Raw genomic sequence first — 20,878 nt, forward strand, 5'->3', positions numbered from 1 at the left:
ATAAATGTTTTTGTTCTAGTGTGGTAGGATCATAAAATACTCCTATAATATTTAAATTTCATGTTTGGTTCTAGAGTTTCTCTTGTATATAGCGTTGGTAACTTTTAAACTTGTTGCAACACCATTATCACTCCCAAACACATATTGGTCGTATCTCAAATAAATATAGTTGATCAGGCTATATTTATCCCAGATATGATTACATAACTTTCTAGGTTTAACTGCAGTGTCCAACATCTAAATAATTTTGTGTAGTTCTTACTGTGATATTGTTTCCGGTATGTATGTATTGTTCGTATACTTCTTAGAAAATACTTAAATTTTTAAAAGTATACTTTTAGTCAGAGCACTTCGGCCCCATTGTGTTTATAGTTGCATATCTTGTAAGGTTTGATATACTTAGTTCACTATAAACAATGCTCTGATACCAATTTGTCACACCCCCAAACCGGAACGGCGGAAACGTTCGGGGGTGGAGGACATCATGTACAGTATCACAACAATTGCATAATAGTAATCAAAGGAACACAACCATTACATTGATAAAATATAGTGTTTATATCTGTTCAATACATAATTTTTTTGACATCAAAAGTGTATAGCAAAAGTATAAAAGACGTGACTCTATAAGCTCCGTCTTCTCAAAATCTGTGGGTGTACCTGTCTACCGGTTCCCTGAGAATGCAAGTGGTTTTGAAAGTGTATCAACATTTAAGTTGGTGAGTTCATAAGTATGTTTTTGAGATGGAAATCTTGTCTTGGTTCTATGAAAATGTTATAGCATACTTCCAGAAAATCCAATATTTTCTTTAGTGAATGTAATGTAGTCTTAGGACTTAAGACCAAAATTTATGTTTGTTATTGTACTATGAAATAGTAAATTGTACTCTGAAATAGTAAACTGTACTCTGAAATTGTAAATTGTAGTCTTATTAATAAATAAAACTATATCATGAATGTTTCTTGAAATTGTATGTTGTACTAGTGTACTCTGTACTAGAAAAGTAGTGTACTGTAGTAGTGTTTGTATGAAAACCTTCTTGTATGAGTGCCTGGAATCCACCAGTTGTAGTGTAAAATAGTGTACTGTAGTTTCATTATTTAAAATAAAACTTTTGAAGTAGTGTTAATCCCCGTTAAGGTTGTTGTAAACAAAAGGGACATCTGATAATTTTATCCCGGCAAAATCCGTCTTCCTTAATTGGAAGAGCAAGAACAAGTCTCTCATTAGTTTTTTTTTTTTTTTGAACTGGCGAATACAAATATATAATCTACTCCTAAACTAACACCTAATTTCACCTATGTCCACGATGGAATCTCAGATGTGGAAGTTTTCTTCCGATTTCTTTGGCGCGTAACCAAATGTTTTAGTTGATACTATTGTGAGTTTCATATAACCATACTGATATGACCTAGTGGCCTCTACGACGTTCTTCTGGCGTCGGAATGTTATAACATTTGTTACCCTAGGCCTGCCGGCCTAGCTGTTGCAAGCAGCTCAGGTGCGGGATTGTCAGTCCCGTATAGATCTATACACAAATTCACGCTCTCCCTTCAGGAGACTTTGTTTATAATTTATAGGACTTGGACCTGTACCCTGATGGATACAACAAAGTAGTGCCTAACAACTCTATATTAACTAGTTTACGTGTATTGTAGTAGTGTTCTCTTGTACTTGAATCTGTATGTATTGCCTTATAGTAGTGTACTTTGTAATGTAAAATAATTATACTTAAATAATTATTTTAGTAATGTATCCTTGAATTAGTGAAATAGAGTAGTGTTCCATAAACTATACCTATTTTAGTTCATATACTTGTTTCTGTATAGTGTTCTTGAGCTTGTAAAATAGTGTTGTGTTTCGCAAACTATACCTATTATAGTTTAAATGTATGTTCTTGTTTCGTTTATTGAACTTAGCAAAATAGCGTAATGGTTCACAAACTATACCAATTATAGTTTAAATGTATGCCCTGCATTGAACTTAAGCATTTGCAATTTAACAGTGTTTATAAAGAGATAGTGAGAGATTTATGAAAAATACCCTTTTGCTCGACATGCCACAAAATGGTTAAAATATATATATATAATATATTTTGATAAATGCAGCGATAAATCGGTTTGAAACAATTGCAAATGGTTTGAAACAGTTTGAAATCGTTTGAATGTTAACACAAGAGTCTTTGTGTTTAACTTGTATCCCCCCCCCCCCTTAAAGCATTGAAAAATAGTGAAAACGTAGGGGTATGAACTCACCTCTAGTGCGTGTTCGCGTTCGGATAGCAAAACGGATGACCCTCGGGATAGCGTACGTGAGAATAGCGTTATCCTAAAAATAATTATATCCGATGTCGTATTTAAATTAATAAGATATTAATTTAAATAATAGATTGAATAATGAATTAAATTATAATTAAAGTGTTAGACAAAACCCTAATTATATTAGAAATACTTACAAAATTATTTTGAATTGCTTGGAGTGTGCTAGGCGTTTTCGGTGAGAGAAAGGGGGGTTTCGGTGGAGGCTTGAAGATTTGAAGATTGTTCTTGGTGTTCTTGGTGTTCTTGGTGAAAATAAGAAGATTTGGGCAAGAATCTTATGAATATATGTTGTTTACGGATGATACTTGAGAGCAAAATGGGAAGTGTTCACGGTTGGGAAATTGAGAAATGAATTGTGTTCACTGCCAAACACTTATATATAAAGAGGGTTTCGGTCCTAATGGGCCTCAAATCTTTGTTTGCGGTCTAATATAATGGGCTTGATAGAGTTTCCGGTGGAAAAGTAGCCCAAAAGGAGAGTTTGCGGTCAAAAGTGAGACCCTTCGCATACTGATTTTGGTGCTGACCAAAATTAGTTTGCAGTCCGAAGTGAGGTGGGACCTCTCGCACATTTTCGGAGGAACATAGCATGATTTCGGTTGGGTGGTGGGGTCCGAGGCTAGATTTCACGATTGAGTGGGGCAGTTTTCGGTCCAAGTGTATTTACTCTCAATTTTTAAAAACACTTAAATAATGAAATAATTTCCTTATTTTAATTCATTTTTAACACTTATGAACTTAATAGAATAAATAAAACTTGATTTTTATTTAGAAGGATTGACTTTTATTGACTTTTGTTGATTTTTATTGACTTGAAAATAACGGGTTGTTACATGATTAAATAAAATGAGTTTTATTTATGAGTAAAGTTACTATCTTGTGTCAATTGTTTACTATTGTTTCATTTTGCATGTTTTGACTTCCAGAATAATTAAATTATTCAAACTATCCACAGTCGATCATACTTTGGAAGTAGGTATTGAGGCAAGACTGTCATGAATTTGGCTTGTAGATTGTCTAGAGTGTTTAGACATGACAAAAGTTTGCTACAACATTCATGAGTGCTCATAAGGTCTGAGTATTGGATTAAACCCACGCTCACATGAATCACTTCATGGAATTTATCACGAGTGATTGTGAGACGATAATATCATATAGTCTTCAAACCAAGATGTATGAGTTGTTGACTATGAGTTGGTTGTACATTGATAGTGCGAAAATGCATCAGTAACTTGAGGTTATAAAACGTGCTATTGTGTATGATTTAACGAATAGTTAGTACAAACATATAAGTCGAAGTTTATTTGTTTCTTTTATCCTTGGAGGAATAAAAGTGATATCTTGGGCCCCTCGATGATTTTGTTTTGACTTATGTGTCGAGCCCGGTCAGAACTCAATTGATGTGTTCAATTAAGTTCTATGTCAAACAAAATCGAAAATCGAGAAACAAACTGGAAAATAAGTATGACTATGTTCCATGTATTTGTCCACACGACATCTTGAAGAACAGAGGATTATATGATCCCTTATCTAAAGGACGCGTTAGAGTTCGACAGCGGCTTTTGAGAGCTACAATTGCTAATCGGTTTTACTTACAGTTATAGTTATTAGACTTATCCAAGTGGGAGACTGTTGGATTAGGTGTCTAAGCCCATAACTGTAATAGGTATGTACTTAACCTGATAGTACAATGGTTCTTTTGGGTTGCCTTCACCAGAACAATCTGATACGATGAATATTTGAGAAAGATGTTAGTTATGATTCATTAATATATTCTAAGTATAATATATTAATTGGGAAATCATATTATTTAACTAGTGTTGATCAAGAATTAATTTGGAATTAATTTAGTGATCAAAAGAGACTAATTAAATTAACGGGGACTAATTATGAAAATTAGTGATACATATGGTTTGGGCTAATTTAATTATTTAATTATGTGAAATTCCATGAAGAGTTAGTCCACATGAGTTATGGATCATAGGCCTAAGTGTAAGAATTAGGGTTACATATGACTCTTGGAATTCTAACACTATTTATGTCACCCCCTTAGGCCCCAAAATCGGATGCATGTGTGACATAACAAGGGTATAGCCGATTTTAGGGTGCTCCTAACCTCTCTCTCAAGTTCTCCAATTGTTGGTGGTGTTTGTGACTTATTAGAGGCATCACACTTGAGGTGCTAAGCTCTTGAAAGGCCAAATTCAACAAGCTACAACAAGAGGTAATCTTCTAACTAGTTTTTATGGTTCATATATCATGTTGCATGCTAGTTAGGCTTCATGCTTTGGAAAATTGTTTATTGCATGTATAACTAGAGAGAACTTAGATCCAAAGCATTAGGGTTGTATGTGCACCATAGGGATGTTATAGTGCTCAAAACCCATCAATAACAACTTTGGATGATCACTTGTTAGGAGTTAAGAATATGAAGAATTATAATGAAGTTGATGTTACTTTTGGTGAGGTGTTTGGAAGGTATACACCTCCCAGTGGGGAATGTGTTTTGCAAAGTGGGTTCCTGATCAAGTTCAATCGTCTTTATGTGCCCAAGCATCCGATTGGAGAACTATTGGTACAAAAAGCCCAGGGTGGAGGAATGGCGGGTCACTTCGGTGTGACTAAGATTTTGGAAGTGGTGATGCAATGGCATGGAGTTCCATAGACAAATCCTTGAGAGTGTGATTCTACATTCGTGAAGTATTGTTGGAATACTTTATGGAGGAAGGGGAGAAATAAATTGTTATTTGGCGCTTTGTTGAGAGGGTTGGTGAACAATTCACAAAAAGACTAGGTTATGAAGTTGGCTCGAGCTGAATTTGCTTTCAAGATCGAATTTTCAGGAGAGTATAAAGTCCTTAACTAAATTGAGGAAAATTCCTTCCAAAGGAGGTGGGGATGATACGAATTTGGAAGGTGGATGTGAAAGTTACTTCAGTTCCGATCCGAGTATGTATGGCGATCCGATTTTGTCTGTTGATGGATGCGACCAGTTGCGAACAATTGCATCTGGTCGTATTCATTTGATGTTCGTTGCGATACTGGTGGTTGTGATTCAGTTTGTTGTGTTGAGGTTCGTGGTGAAGAGGGACTTGGAAGATGTCGCATGCGTTTGTGAATCGTTGCAAATGGGAGATTGGTTGCGAAAAGGAGTTTGTGACCAATGGACTTGGTTCCGATGGGTGTTTGTGTTCAGATTCTAATTCCAAACCCATTAGTTCTGAGGGGCTTCTTTGCGATAGGAATTTCGAGGAGTTGGAAGCGAATGTGGGGTCTCTAAAGTCTAAGAGTCGCCTCGGAAGTTGAAAAGTCACTTTCCCATGATGTAGCCATTTTTCTTCTTTAATATTTAATAAAGTCTTTTATGACTAGTTTTTAATAAAGCCATTAATTGGCATAGTTATTAGGTGTCTTTTGTTTTCTTGTACCGTTAATTAGTAAGGTTATATAAAGCCATTGTCAATCATTTGTAAGGGTGTTAATCGATTGAAGTTTATTGAAACTTGAACTTGTGTTCATTTCAATTTGTTGCGTACAATTCAAATCTGGTCTTTATTGGGTCGCATCTCCTAATATTGATTTCGAACTCAAACCAATAGGTCTTGGTTTGTTTTCACCGAAGTTTCAAGCTATATGTCTAGTTTGATCTTCATACTATCCCTTTTGTTATTTTGTTCTTGTCGTTGTCCATTGTTCCGCTGCGTATTCAAATCCATTTGGGTATCATATTTGGTATCAAGCTCCATATTTGAATCATTTGTGGTGTCAAGAGTCCGATTCGTGTTAGTTAGATTTTGGAGCGGTCCAAACACGCATCAACATGTATGCGTATTTTGGGAAATACTTACTTGAACTCGGCTGATTGCATGCATCACACCCCTTTTTCTTAGAAAACCCTTTTAGAAAATCATTTTCTTAAAACATTTTAGAAATCCTTAGAGTTCAAATACACCCTAGAGTGTAACCGAACCCCTCAAACCAAGGCTTTGATACCAACTTGTAACATCCCAAAAATACCGAGTAAAAATTTCATTTTTAAATAAGTTAAAATCATTGCTTTATTGTTCCACAAGACGATCAGAGTCAAAGTATTCACAAAACATCAAAGTAATTCGTAAACACTCAGTGCGGAATAAATCTCTAGGGGATGCAGTGCAATCAAGTCGGGCCCTTCATTTTAAAACCAGAAGTACCTGAAATGTTTTAAACTGACTTCCTTGCCTTACGAAAAGCATTTCAAAACTTTCTGTTTTTACTGGTAGTAGTACAAACCATAAAATGTAAGCACAAAACTTAGTGAGTTTCCCAAAGTACCACATACCATATTAATCAGTGGGCCCAGCCCTGGGGTATATTCCAACCCAACATACAATCATGGGCCCAGTCTTGGGGTATATTCCAACCCAACATACAATCATGGGCCCAGCCCTAGCGTTTCTTTCAACCCGAACATGCAATAGTGGGCCCAGCCCTGGGGTTTCTTTCAACCCAAACATACAACTATGAGCCTAGCTCTGGGGGCCCAACCCCGGGGTATATTTCAACCCAATTATACATGCAGGAGTCAGAAAGACAGCTATCATCCTACATAATATAATTTAATGGGTCGACATTGGTGTCTTCAACCCACAAGTATAGTGAGAAGACTCATCTTGACCGATAAATGAATATATCTCATACACGAGCTGTCGGTGTTAAAGTCCCTCCCACTAACATATCCACAAACCAAACCCTAATTAGCAACTAAGGTAAATACTCCAACTTAGCAATTCCAAATACAAAGATAAATCCTCATTTGGACAAAATACCATTTTACCCTTCTAAGTCCTCAACCCCTCACAGTTGACCAAAAGCTAAAGGGTCAAAAAGTCAAGGTCAACTTTCGTTGATCTACGCATTGTGTACTCCAGCTCTACGCATGGCGTAGAGCCTTATTCCAGAATACGGGGTCCAACCAGACTACGCGCTGTGTAACCTTAAGCATGCCCTGCGTACACCTCCAGTCCAAAACTTCATTTTAAGCAATTAATACATTAAGACATTTCACTCAAAGCTCAGATCTGCTTCCTACTAGCTCTATAATGGATAAAGTTTCCAACTTTATCCATTAGGATGGTCCAAACAACCAATATCTAGTCTTTAAGTCTCAAAGGTGATGTGTATTTTGACCGCTCCAAGAATCCACAACACGACTCAGATTTCCAACACCACAATTGACTTGAAAACTAGAGCTTGGAATCAAATTTGCAACAGAATAACAACACAAACAAGAACAAAGGATAAATGAAAAGAACAATGAAAGGATAGTATGAAGATCAAACTAGACCTATAGCTTGAAACTTCAGTGAAAACAAATCAAGACCTAGTGATTTAAGTTTGGTGAAAACAAGTTAAGATCACCAGTGAGACTTCGATGCCTTCCTTCGCAACAGATCACCAGTGATTGCAACGGACTGTGACCGTTCGCAGTCAATTGCATCCAACCACCAATCGCAGCCTATTGCAATGCGAATGGAAGTTTCTGCTAAAGAAACGGCTTCCATTACCTTCTGGTCCTTTGCTTCTGGTCTCAATTGACAATCATACCCACTTACCATCGGATTGGAATATAAATTTGGGACCGAAAATGCATCTTTCTCAACTTAATCAATTAAGTCCAAGTCTCTAACCTTCATATCTAAATTAGCTTGCTCTTCAAGATTCAACCTTCCAATGGAGAAATAAGCTCATAAATGATGTCAATGCTCAAAAACAAGTGAGAGGAGGCTAGGGTTTCTCAAGGGATGATCTTAGGTGATGGAGGCTGGTAATGAGAGGGTTTCCCATAAGTTAGAGCCCTTAAATAGGGCTCAAAACCGAAGGTTTATGGTTTTGATTTGCCCAGATTACGCCCTGTGTAACATAAATTACTCCCTGTGTAACTTTTAGTTACGCCCTGGGCAATCCAAAAATCCTCAATTTCCACTTTAACTTCAAACAGCCATAACTTCTTCGTTTCAACTCCGTTTTCGGCGTTCTTTATATGCACGGAAAGGTATTGAAGAGCCCCACGATCCTATCTAATTACTTTTGACTTAAAACATACCGAATTAAAATCATTAATTCATGAAAGAAATCTGAAGCATCACTTTTCTCATTTTACCCTTTAACTCCAAAACACAAACCAAGAGCTTGGATCACATAACCAATATCCAATAGGGTCTAAACCATTTTCCCTTGAAGCCCAAGGCATTTACTTGATCCATTTATTTCCTACAATTCCGAAATAGTAAATTTCTCGAAACAGGATGTTACAGTGTTAGTTACCCATGACCCACAATGAAGTCCTTCTGGTAACCAATAAACACCACAACTCAGACCTACTATTGGACAAAAGAAAATGCAATTTCTTTCCAAAATGTGGAACAAAGACCATACATCAATTCACTCTCTCAATGGATCTCTCATATATACGAAACATAATGTTTCCTAGTCCCGTCCAATTCAATTATAAGTTGTCCCTTCATTTGTAACACAAAACACAATAAACAACAACAGTGTTTTCTTCTTCTATTTAAAGCTTCAAATATATATATATATATATATATATATATATATATATATATATATATATATATATATATATATATATATATACTCCCACAACAAGCTCACGTCTACATGTTTCTTTTATGGATTATACTTCTCTTTATCCGTATTTTCAGACACAACACACCCTTTACTTTTTGACAATACAAAATCCTTATAGCTACACATAAATGCATCTAGAGATGCGGCTAGCAAATAAGCAAAAACACCATATGAATGCACATCACTCATATCATCTTTTGCAAATATAAATATATACGGATAAATATATACGGTAATCAAGGGTTAATTACCAAAAATACATAATATGATATATGCCATTCATCCATTACTAACTTTAACCAATTTCAAATATCCCAAACGGATCAAACAGTTTTGAGGGGAAAAAATACGGCAAATTGGCAATGAAGGAATGTATGTTTGTCTTTTTAGTAATTAACCCTATTGTGATCTATATCTACTATACGTGTTACTCAATTACTTGAAGATCTTCGGCTAAGTGAAGGCGATGAATTGATGATCTCCTGACCGAGCTCATTAATTTTGTTGAGTAAAAGCATTTGCTCGGTTTCAAGTTGGATGATGCATTCTTCTTCAACTTCATGGAGGCTTTCGAGCTCAGTTAGAGATGATGACACTTCTTCAAGATTTTCATCTTCGATTAGAGACCGGATTTTCATCATCATTTGCTTTATCTAACAAAGGGATGAAATATGGTTTTATGTAAGATAAACATATATGATCGATGATTGATATGCAAGAACACATAGAATATAGGACTCATGGACATTGCAAACTTCTATCTAAAAAAAATACATACTACATTTATAGTTTCACCATTTTATCGATTCAACCACTTCACTATCTTTTGTAGTCATTGAACCAATATAGCCTTTTTACCATTCAAAAAACCATTTTCGTAGGGGTAAAATGCTCAAAAACACAATGTATTTTAATCATTTTATGGATTTAGCCACCGACCTATTATTATAACTAAGGTTTAAAAGTACGGAATCGTGCCTCGAGGCGTTTTTCATTCGCCTCACAGGCCAAACCGAGGTGTAAACTCGAAGCAGTATAAAAAATAAATTTTAAATATTATATAAATAATAAAAATATAAAATTACATAAAAAGTGTCATAATTAACTATCAAACAAATGTAAAGAAATTTTAATAACATTGCCATTCTGCGTAACTAAATAGCAACAACAAATTAAAAATATATTAACAAAGCAAATATTGAACAAAGTTACGTCAATATAAGTGAATCATGTACGACAGCCAATTAGGTCGCCTCACCCGATTTTGTAAACCATGATTATAAAACTTATTAAAAGAAATATTAGTTACGTGGCTAAATTGAAAATGGTTAAAGTATGTTGTGCTTTGCTCTTTTTCAAAACTGGGTAACCGGAAGAATGGTTATTTTAAATTGTCAAATGAAAAATATAATGGTTTAATCACCACTAAAAATAGTCAAGTGATTAAATCGCGAAAATCAGGCTGGTATGTTATATTTTTTCTCTGCCTTTTAAAACTGTCAAGTTAAAGTTGCATATTCTTATCATAACAATGGCATTCACCAATGCTTCAAAATACAGAAAATGACAACGGATTTTATTGTTTATCGATTTAGCCTTTCAACTATTATTTTTCATTACTATCACAATAATGGTTCCATTGCTAAATCAACGGATATAATAATCGCTCCATGGACAAATTGATTAAAAAAAAAAGAACAATAGGTCACTAAATTGATGAATATATGTTCTGTTTTTCTGTATTTTTCCCTGATATAAGAACCTGGTAACTAGGAAAAAAGTTTTTCTTAATCAATCAAAAAAGGTAAGATGGTTTAATGTTGTTGGTTTTTTTTCTGTATTTTACCCAAATCATTTGATTTTATAAATGCAAAGACTCTTTCTTTACGATCCTGATCATGTCTTAGATTTGAAGAATCAGAAGAAAAGAATAACCTGGCCTGAAATTTTGTGTCCTCTACTTGAGGGTGACTCGGAATCAGAAACTTTCTTTTGTAGTTGTGGAACTTTTCTAGTTACTTGAACATGAATCTCACCCCTTTTAACTCCTTGAAGAGGTATCCATTTATCGGACATCTCATTTGGGGCCAATCTTTGATATTCCACAATGCAATCACCAATACTAGATGTTGGCAAAAGGGCATTATGGTCTTTTACATGGAGAGCTAAGAGACTTCCGTCATCAGGAAATTCAAAAGTTTGATGCCATTGGGGACTCAGAGTTTTAAACATTACCTGTTTAAGCAAAAGCAAAACTTAAGGATGTTTCATTTAACCAATTTATGCAACAAATTTTCACTTTTCCAACAATTTCTGCAACCGGTTAAACATGTTATATGTAAAATTGTTGCATATATATTAGCAATTAAACCTATTTTTTAAACTATAACTAAGACAACACTCAAAACCTTTGGGGTGCGGGTCGAGTCAATTGACTATTAAAATAAATTAAAAACAAAATCCTCACCTTGGTTCTTCTCTTCAAATTTCCATATTGTACCCTAACATAGGGATCACTTGTTCCCCGGATATCTGCAGCAACAAGATCTCTTCCTTCGATAAGAACAAGCTCAATCAAACCACCTTGTGAACCCTAGACAAGGCCAAAAGACAATGTGATCAAATTAATCCATTTTAGAATTAGTTACTCCTTAACATACTTATATTTTTTTATTTTACCCATAAGTAAAGCAACGACCAATAATAGCAATACATAACCTGAAGCTCATAAGATGCTTACTAGTTTCAACCTACATACACATTGCTGTGATGGGCAAGGAATTTGCTATTATGTGTAGAGAAATGTAAGTACAGTCAAAAATACAAAGTATATTTTACAAGTTTCAACTTACATATTTATATTATCGGAAAAAAAAAAAAAATGCAGGTAGGTATGTGGTCATTATGTGTAAAGAAATATGAAAACGTTGCTATTATTAGTAAAATATAAAGTATGATGCCTATATTGGTAAAAAGAATAACTATGTTGCTAATTCCTGCAATCTGTTCCCAATAAAAACAAATGATGAATTTAGAATAATCAAAGTCTACAATTAAATGCTTTGTAACAGTTGGGCATGTTTCTTTTTTCCCATTAAGGATAAAGTGCTGTCGGAATTCAAGATGTTTAAAAAATGATATAAGAATTTCATGGCACACTTGGGGAAATGGAAGGAAAAAATAAATAAGGGAAAATTTCCCAGACAATTTGAATTTGTGTTAAGTATTAACTCAAAAAGGAAAAGTCATATGTTATATATCCCCATTAATTAAGTAAGAAAGAAACAGCACCTAAATGGTAAACATGATTTGTACATACATACCTTGGATCCTTCATAATCATCAATTGTTACTGCTTCGATTTGAAGCCGAACTTCGCCCTTTTTGACTTTCTCAAGTGGAATCCATACATCCCTCACCACCCCATCCACTAGACCTTCCAAATTTACCCTTGCACCACCAATATTCTCATCTCCAAAGATGTCTTCATTATAACATTTTACCTTTAGATATTCACCATCACTAATCTCTTCAAACTCAAACTTCTGAGTCCAACTAGGTTGTGAAGCATTTGTGGCACCTCTCGTTCTTTGGATCGTCTGTCAATTCAATTCATAAACGACTTTAATCACAAGAAAAAGAAATAGCAATGCACTGGACTGGACTTCCATTTCAACCTATTACAATTTAAAAAAAAAACATTCTTCTTTAAAAATCTCATCCAAACGGAATAAATTCAAAGTATGATGCTATAATTACAATGTTGTAATAATAGGAAGAAACTTGTAATAAACAAAATTCAATAAAAGCAGGATTCATATAATGGGTTTTGACTTGATAATATTCATAGTACAAAAGTAAAGATATAATTAATCTGTGCATTTAGTACCTACCTTCCCATATTGCAATTTAACATACGACTTTCCACTTTTGTCCTTCTCTAAAAGTTCTTTCCCTTCAACAACAGTTACGTAAATCTTCCTTCCGGTTCTTGGTTGAAAATTTGATGTTGACCCAAATAATGATCCCCGTGAGCTAAGTTGAGAACCACTCAAGGTATGTAAACCATCCGAAAATTGCCATTCTTTCAGTGTAAGTTTCACTTTCAACTACAAAAAAAAAAAAAAAAAAGATCCATATTATGCCCATTCTACTTTCTATATCTTAAATTTGTTGACGAAAAATGAGAAAATACATAATCTTAGCTTCAGATTTTACCACAAAGGTGACAATCGGCTAACCATAATATCAGATTAAATTTTTTTCCAGAAAGTTGACGATGGGCCAATGTGTAATTTTATCTTGAAAAATTTGCTAGAAAGGTGGCAAAGGATTTCTAGCTTCAGATCAACCTGTTTTGCTACTCAAATGAGTGTCTCGAAATGTTCTTTCATCAAATGTCACATTATTGTTATAAGATCCATTCTCAAGTGTAACCTTTTTGCATTCGAAACCACTAAATACTTGTTTAAGTTGTACATTTATTGAATCAAAGAGAAATTGATTTATTTTGGGACTGAAGGCTAATGATGATTTAATTAAAAACTAACTGAGGTGATCAAATAGCAACGCACATTTAAATTGTCTTATCGAGGCGACTTAACTTTGTTCAGTTCAACCCAAGTCTATGTACTTTCACACTTGGTTAATTTTTTAAACCCGTTAGTGCTGACGTGGCATCCACTTGGTGTAACGTGGACGCCATGTTAGCAATGTGACCGGTCAAAAACTGACTGAATGATTTTTTTTTATGGAAAAACATCATTACATCATACCTTTGCTGAGTTAATACTCTCAAATGGGACCACCATTTCAACTTCTTTTCCGCAAAACTCAGCATGCTTTGCTATCACACCTGATTCTTCCCCAACAGCCCAGAAGATAGTCGAATCATCCGTGCAATATCGCAGCTGCACCCATACCCATTAATAAATATTTATCAACTTTCAAAAACGGAAACGCAATTTATTTGGGCTAAATAGCATTAGCAACCTACTTGTATTTATTTGCATCTTATTTTCATTTCTTTCTGTTGCAACATTAATGGTCTTTCATATTAATCCCTTGTACTTTGAAAGATTCACCCAAATTTTCATTTCTTTCTGTTGCAACATTGTCTTTCATATTTTCATTCCAGTGTTAGCATTCTACTCCCAAATTGTTTCTTATTATATAGGACATTATACTTTCAAATTTCGATGGTATTGCTATAATTGGTTGGATTTTCAAGATACAATGAAGCAAAAGAAAGTAAATGTTGTGCATTTCTCCCTTTTCCAAACCAGGATAATGGTTTTTTTAAGTGAATAATAGATCAATATAATGATGACAACATTACATATAAGTGCATAAAGAAATCAATGAAAGTCAAAGCATACCTTGATTTCGCAGCTAGCAAGGTGATCATAATTCACATTATCCGGGCAACTTTCATAAAGATTAAACTTGAGAATTCCGGCATCATCATGAAGAAGCATATTAAAGGTTGAATCCCATGTGGGGTTGGGTCCCGCTACCTCGAGTGTTCTCCTTGTCAAATCTTCAAGTTCCACTTCTACAAATGTATGGAAATCTTTACCCATGTCATGATGATTCTCTTGCCCATAACCATAACCATCACTTGTAGTTGTAGTTGTAGAGCTTCCTTTAAAACTATTCCGGGAAAGTTTTCCGGCGGAAACAACCGTCACGTGGAGGACACCCCCCACCGCCTTTTTCCGGAGGTCCACTGGCGGCAAAGCAAGACAACGGCGCCGAGGTTCCACCATTGTTTTGTTCAAGGTATCGTTACAAATTTTAACCTAAAACACAGCCAATATAGTAACAAGGGTTAATATATTATATTACACAACTGTACTTTGAAAAATATACCCAATTATAATCCTAATACGTAAATTTCAATCACCATGACCATGGTTGAAGTCTTATGCACCAAAATTTTCACCATGCTTTTAAGTATATATACAAGTTATTGGGATAAAATTTCAAAAGTATATTTAACTTGTTATCTAATCTATGTACTAGCTAGCAATTTCAATGTTACACGTGACACAACTAGTGGGACGGGACCACACAAGCATCAAATCAACTTTTTGAGTGAGACAAAAAAAAAACTGCATGTTGTCATGTCCTGTGATGTGATGTGATGTGATGCCTAAAAATTTAGAAAGTTAGTTACCAGCCAGGATGAGACACCAGGGAGTTCTGTTGCAGGTAAAGATTGGCTGCCACCACTTCCAAATGCAACACCTATTCTCACCTCCGGAGTCGACACAAATGAATATAAAACCGCTTTCCCATCTAAAATCGGTGATATAAGAAGCTGCACAAACATCATTTTCATTCGTAGCTTAATCATCAACCAACATAATTACTGATCATGTCATTGTGGATACAGAAGCTTAAACTGATTTTGAGTATGAGTCTTAAAATGAATGGTAGGATACACCACTAAAGCCTTACACTAACAGATAAGCAAATGAGGTGTATATATATGTATATATATATATATATATATATATATATATATATATAATTGTGATTACATACATCACCCTTGATGTGGATGTTGTTTACTACAATTCGAGCTGTTCCCATCGGTTTTGCCAACTTTGTAAACAACATGATACTTATGTCAGTAGTGTCCCAGTCAAAGCCCATACGGATGAATCTCTGCCAAGGCAAATAATATAAAGTTTGAGCCAGAATTTATCAAATAAAACATAAACAAAGATCCAAAACATAAATCAATAATCTAAGCTAAGGCATTTACCATTAGCTGGAATAGATTTCCTTACATCAAACTAAAATTAGATAAAAGCTAACTATTTAAGGTGCTCATTCTTAATGCCTTAGTAGACGTAATGGAGAACGCGGCTTAATTCTGTAAGCTATATATAATTTTTTTTTTCTTTTTTACTTAATACAGAATGTCGGGGAAAAGGCGCTTTCCCCAGTAAGTCCTACCTTTTTTTAAAAAAAAATTGCCTAGTGCCCTCATCTTCTCAGTTTTTAGAACATTATTTATCTTAGTCGAGAAAATAATAATAATAATAATAAATAAATAAGAGCTAAGAGATCAAACCTGATCACCTGCAGTAGACCATTGAGCCCCATGCATTCCAAATATTGGAGGGCATGAACCTAACGAAAACTCTTGCAGCTCGATCCTTTCCTGCACCAAGACTGCTATTAAAACAAATTTGGAAACATTTTTCACACATCCTCTTAAATTCTAATCAACAACAACTTACAATTAGCTTTGTTTTCCGATGCTTTAGGCGTTTCTGCACAAGGAAAATCATTGTTGCTTATTATGTATGCATGATAAGAAACCGAAACAGATAAATAAAGACAAGAATGTTATTTTATAATCAAATGCTTATATCAAATCAATATACAACACCAAATAAGTCACATATAAACGTATATGTTTCAAATTTGTTTATCACGTCAAAAGAATTCGTTTGCTTAAATGAACTGTGAAATCTCAAAAAGGAATTTTAATAATTAAATTAAAAGGCTTTCAATTTCTTTACAAACATTGGTGCTATTGAAGATTATATATATTATATATATATATGAAAAAAAAAACAAGATTTTCTTATTCCATGGTAATACTCAATTCCATTCCAGTTTTGATCACTGCATACCAAACACTAAGCAGTTTGGATGTGGGGACCCTTTAGAACAAATTTTGTGGAGGCATCATTGATTGTATCAAACCTATATATAAAAAATATACAAACAAATGATATATCTATAAGAAAGTAGTCACCTCAACAATGGATGAAAATTTGAGTGAAAGCTTAGGACTAATGAAATTGGGCCAAACTTCAATTAAGAGTTTGTTGAGCCACTCACAGTGCTCCAATGGTGTTGTAGGCTGGTGGAATAAAATAAAAATTAGAACAAATCAATTTCATTAAACTCATTATGTTTCAGAAAAAAAAAGAGCATACAGATGTTTGTAAAATGAGTTGCTTCCACTTTTTATTCAAGTCTTGCACAACAATTCTCTGTCGATAACTTCCGTACTGCAGATTAAAACATATATCTCTTAGTAATTCCATTCCATTTCATGTGTAATATTAATCTTTTCAATTATAAAAAAGATTATTATGCATTAGGACAAGGACTCTTTTTTTTTTTTCCTTTTTGTACATCTACATAAAAAGATGTCTGGATAAATTATCTTTGAAAAAAACAAAAAAATGATGGAACACTTGGGTTAATGGAAGGATAAAATAAATGAGGGTAAAATTGTAAGCACCTAGCACCATCTTGCTCCAACCCCAGAAACACAGAATAAGAAAGTGAAAAAGGAAAAGGAAAAACACAATCCACTTGGTATAATGGAAACAAAAAGAAAAAGGACAAAGAAAAGAAAAAAAAGAAGGGGTGGCATTAGATGATATGCTAATTAAAGAGTTGAAGCATGTGCTACTCTTCTTGGTGCTCAGGAAATTTTTCAATAAAATACTCAATGAAAAAGATTCTCATAGTGTAATACACATGTTTTGTTATTAACCAAATGTCTAAAATACCCTTGACCCTTCAAAAGAAAGGGAAATTAGGGGAAAATGTGTGCAGAAAGCAACAATAATAATTATTTGTATCAATGAAAATCGACAAACATGCAATGTTTCTTGAAGGTTTGCTTGTAAAAAATAAAATAAAAAATAAAAAACAGTTTCATTTAAAGACGCTTTTATGCTATTTCTTGCATTTAAACTTTTTTATAAAAACAAACTAGAAACGTATCATATCTTTCAAAAAGTGGAAGATGCTCTAGCATCATAACTCACACTTGATCATCTCTACCAGATATGTATGTGATTTGCATAAATATTTTACTTTGGCATCGAATATCAGAGATCAAACTCCAGTATAGATCTTTGTTAAAAGAACGAAAACAAATTCATCAGAAATGGAGAATGGAGAATAATAAAGAATAATTTCATTACGTCTTATACCAAATTCCATTATTAATTTCTATGAAATTTGGGATAAATAAGTTGTTTTGTTTTTTAAAGTGCAATGCTGTAAGAAACAAAATCAAAGTAAAATGCTAAAAATGGTACGTTCCTAATTTTTTTGCATTTAACACCAAAAAAAAAAAAAATTGAAATTAAATCGCAAACAAAATAACAGACAAAAAGAATGATTTGACTATATGTTCAGTGTCAGATTATTTATTGTATTTGTTCTTCTTTTCAAAGTAATGGTTAACCTCAAAACTACTACAAGAAAAATCAAAAAACAGAATGAAGAAATAAAAAACTAAATTCACACGTGATTTAATTACAACTAGTGAATCGTAGAACAAACCTGAACAGTTGCCCAGACAGCAACAGCAAGAGGAACCCAATTCGAGAGGTTGAAAACCCACTTCTCAATGCTCCATAAAACCAATAACAGAGGAATCACTAATGGAAAAAGAGGTTTTTCCACATATAATTGATTCAAGAACTCGGTTATTTTGCTCATATCAATACTAGCTTTCTTCATCTTCCTTCTATACATCTCAACAAAATTCTATATAAACCCAGCCCAAGTTAAGTTTCTTCAGAAAAGTTGAAGTTTTCTGAGGATTAACGCTTCAGATTAAAGAACCCCCATGAATTGATTTCGAAATAATGAGATATTATAGTAATAAAGAATGAATGTTTAGAGGAATTCGTAGAGACAAGAGATACCACAGAACAGGTTGACTTTTTTGAGAAAAAGGGAGGGTTAACGATCAACGATAGAAACAGTGAAGAACTGATGTTCTAACAGAAAAGTTTAAGTACGAGATCGATGAGCTATTTTTGTATTATTAGCCATAAAAGAATTGGGTTCTACAAGGATATTGGGGAGAAAGTTCCTTGAATGATGGCTTCATAGATGGTGGTCTGGGAACATTTTAATGGAAAAAAGTTGTCATGTGTTTGTGGTGATCTCTCGGATAAAACAAATAATTTCGATAATTATGTCATTTTCAGTAAATTCTTAATAATTTATATCAATATCATCCACATAAAATTTTATTACGATATATACACTAAAGTCCCAATATTTTCAACGATTTGATAAGAAAGTCTTGAATTTTATTTTTTTGACAGTGAAGTCCTAACTATCGGCAGTTTTTGATACGCTTACCATTTTTTTCCGGTTAGCCGGTAATTATGACTTTATTGTCAAAAAAATAAAGTTTAGGATTTTCTTTTCAAACTGTGAATTAGTACTTTGCTGTAAAAAAAATAAAGTTTGTGACTTTCTTGTCAAATCGTTGAAAATATTAGAACTTTAGTGTATATATCCCTTTTTTGTTAGAATTTTTATGGTATGATACTCTTTAAGCATAAGAGTTATTGGAACCTACTTTGGTCAGCTAGATCCTATTGAAATCCTCAACGTTTGCTTCTTGTTAAATAGTTTTTTTAATCTCAACAAACCAGCATTGAAAAAAAAATGGAGATAATCAAAAAAGAAAGAAAGAACCAGGGTTGTGTTTACTTTTTGCAGTCCTAAAAATGGAGAACAAAGAAATCGGAAAAAACGAAACTGTCTTCTTACCCCTTCTCGACATTCACACCCTTTTGATTAGGCATGTGTTGTTTGTGTTTGTACAATCTGTCCCCTCTTTTCAGTTCAAGATTTGGCGAAGAACCAAGAAGAAAGTTTTACAAGTCTTCTCACCCTCTCTCGCTCTCTCTTTTGCATATGTTTCCCTTTATCGTGATTATAGCAGGGTAAAGATGATGATGGTAACAAAAACAGTGGTGATGCGACATAAATCACAATTAAGAATTCTTAGTGTGTCAAAAATTGTCGGTAGTTATGACTTTACTGTCAAAAAATAAAATTTAGGACTTGTTTGTCAAATCATTGAAAATATTGGGGTTTAAGTGTATATATCCCAATTTTATCACAATAGAGTTTGTTATAAATAAAGTAAATTAGTCCAAGTGTCAATTTGCACGTTTAGTCCTTATTTCTAAAAATTAATTCAGACTGTCCATCATTCATTTAATTCATGTCCGCCCAGTCCCTATCGACGTTAATCGTTTGTTTTCTTTGTTTGGGTGCCCCACGTGCCTAGCACGCAGGGGTATTTTCGTTATTTCATGTCAAGTGCCCTATTAGAGTCGCTACCCCTCTCTTTCTTTCACTCACCTTCGTCGGTAATTTTCTTCCCCAGTTTCTTCTTCGATTAGCCTTCTCCACCCAAAATGGCCATTAGATGCAATTGTAGAGTTGAAGTTGTGATTCGTTGAAACATCCAAAAAATATGACCCAAAATTTTCACTTTTCGTTCAAGTAGAAACAGTATTCCAAATAATTGTTTATACAACCCAAATAAAATAAGTATGTCAATCATCATAAAATCAGAGTGTGTCCTATAAACATAATCCTAATGGTGTGTGCAATGCAGTCGCCCCGAGCTCTTCCCCTTGCCACTGCAAGTACCTGAAACATAAACTGAAAATCGTAGGCACAAAGCTTAGTGAGTTCCCCAAACTACCCCAGACCATACATAATAAATCACATACTGGGCCACCGCCCGACATCGGGTCTCGCCCTGCATCGGGCCCCGCTCGGTATACAGATCTATTATTCTCAGGCCTCGCCTGTTACATGGCCTCGCCCGCTATACACATATAATCAATATCACATAACCATGCTAACACATATAATGATCATATGTTCCAGTCCTCAGGCCTCACCTGACATCGAGCCCCGCCCGGTATAGCAGAACATAACACATGCAAGGGTCACGCAGATTCCTAGCATCCTAACATAAGCGATAAGGGTCGGCGTTGGTGTCTTAGACCCGCTAAACCCAGTAAGGAAACTCACCTCGAATGTTGAATCTCACTGAAAGAAATCCCTAGATGCTGCCCTGACGACTCCCCGAGCTATCAGTACAAAATAACACCCA

General features: G+C 34.3%; 1 protein-coding gene across 1 annotated transcript; it reads right to left on the bottom strand.

Moving 5' to 3' along the window:
• Nucleotides 1-9,147: 9,147 nt before the first annotated feature.
• ATSYTF (C2 domain-containing protein) lies at nt 9,148-18,868 on the bottom strand. Its single transcript, XM_079063696.1, has 14 exons — nt 18,283-18,868; nt 16,914-16,988; nt 16,730-16,837; nt 16,206-16,238; nt 16,037-16,126; nt 15,502-15,624; nt 15,131-15,274; nt 14,331-14,753; nt 13,728-13,862; nt 12,846-13,061; nt 12,276-12,551; nt 11,420-11,545; nt 10,888-11,187; nt 9,148-9,605 (listed from the first exon to the last, which is right to left on the bottom strand). Exons 1-14 carry the CDS (start codon nt 18,475-18,477, stop codon nt 9,384-9,386), a joined length of 2,466 nt encoding a protein of 821 aa, XP_078919822.1. The 5' UTR covers nt 18,478-18,868; the 3' UTR covers nt 9,148-9,383.
• Nucleotides 18,869-20,878: the final 2,010 nt, after the last annotated feature.

Source organism: Lactuca virosa, chromosome 8, assembly GCF_052849685.1.
Source record: "Lactuca virosa cultivar CGN04683 chromosome 8, Lactuca_virosa_CGN04683_v6, whole genome shotgun sequence".
In the NCBI taxonomy this organism is placed as follows: domain Eukaryota; kingdom Viridiplantae; phylum Streptophyta; class Magnoliopsida; order Asterales; family Asteraceae; genus Lactuca; species Lactuca virosa.

What these genes read in the sequence shown, in the direction of transcription:
- ATSYTF (XM_079063696.1), bottom strand. Translation starts at nt 18,477, where the DNA reads ATGTATAGAAGGAAGATGAAGAAAGCTAGTATTGATATGAGCAAAATA. An exon ending in TTAAATTGCAATATGGGAAG is followed by an intron (nt 12,552 to 12,845) that starts GTAGGTACTAAA and finishes TTGAATTGACAG; the next exon opens with ACGATCCAAAGAACGAGAGG. An exon ending in ATTTGAAGAGAAGAACCAAG is followed by an intron (nt 11,188 to 11,419) that starts GTGAGGATTTTG and finishes TTGCTTAAACAG; the next exon opens with GTAATGTTTAAAACTCTGAG.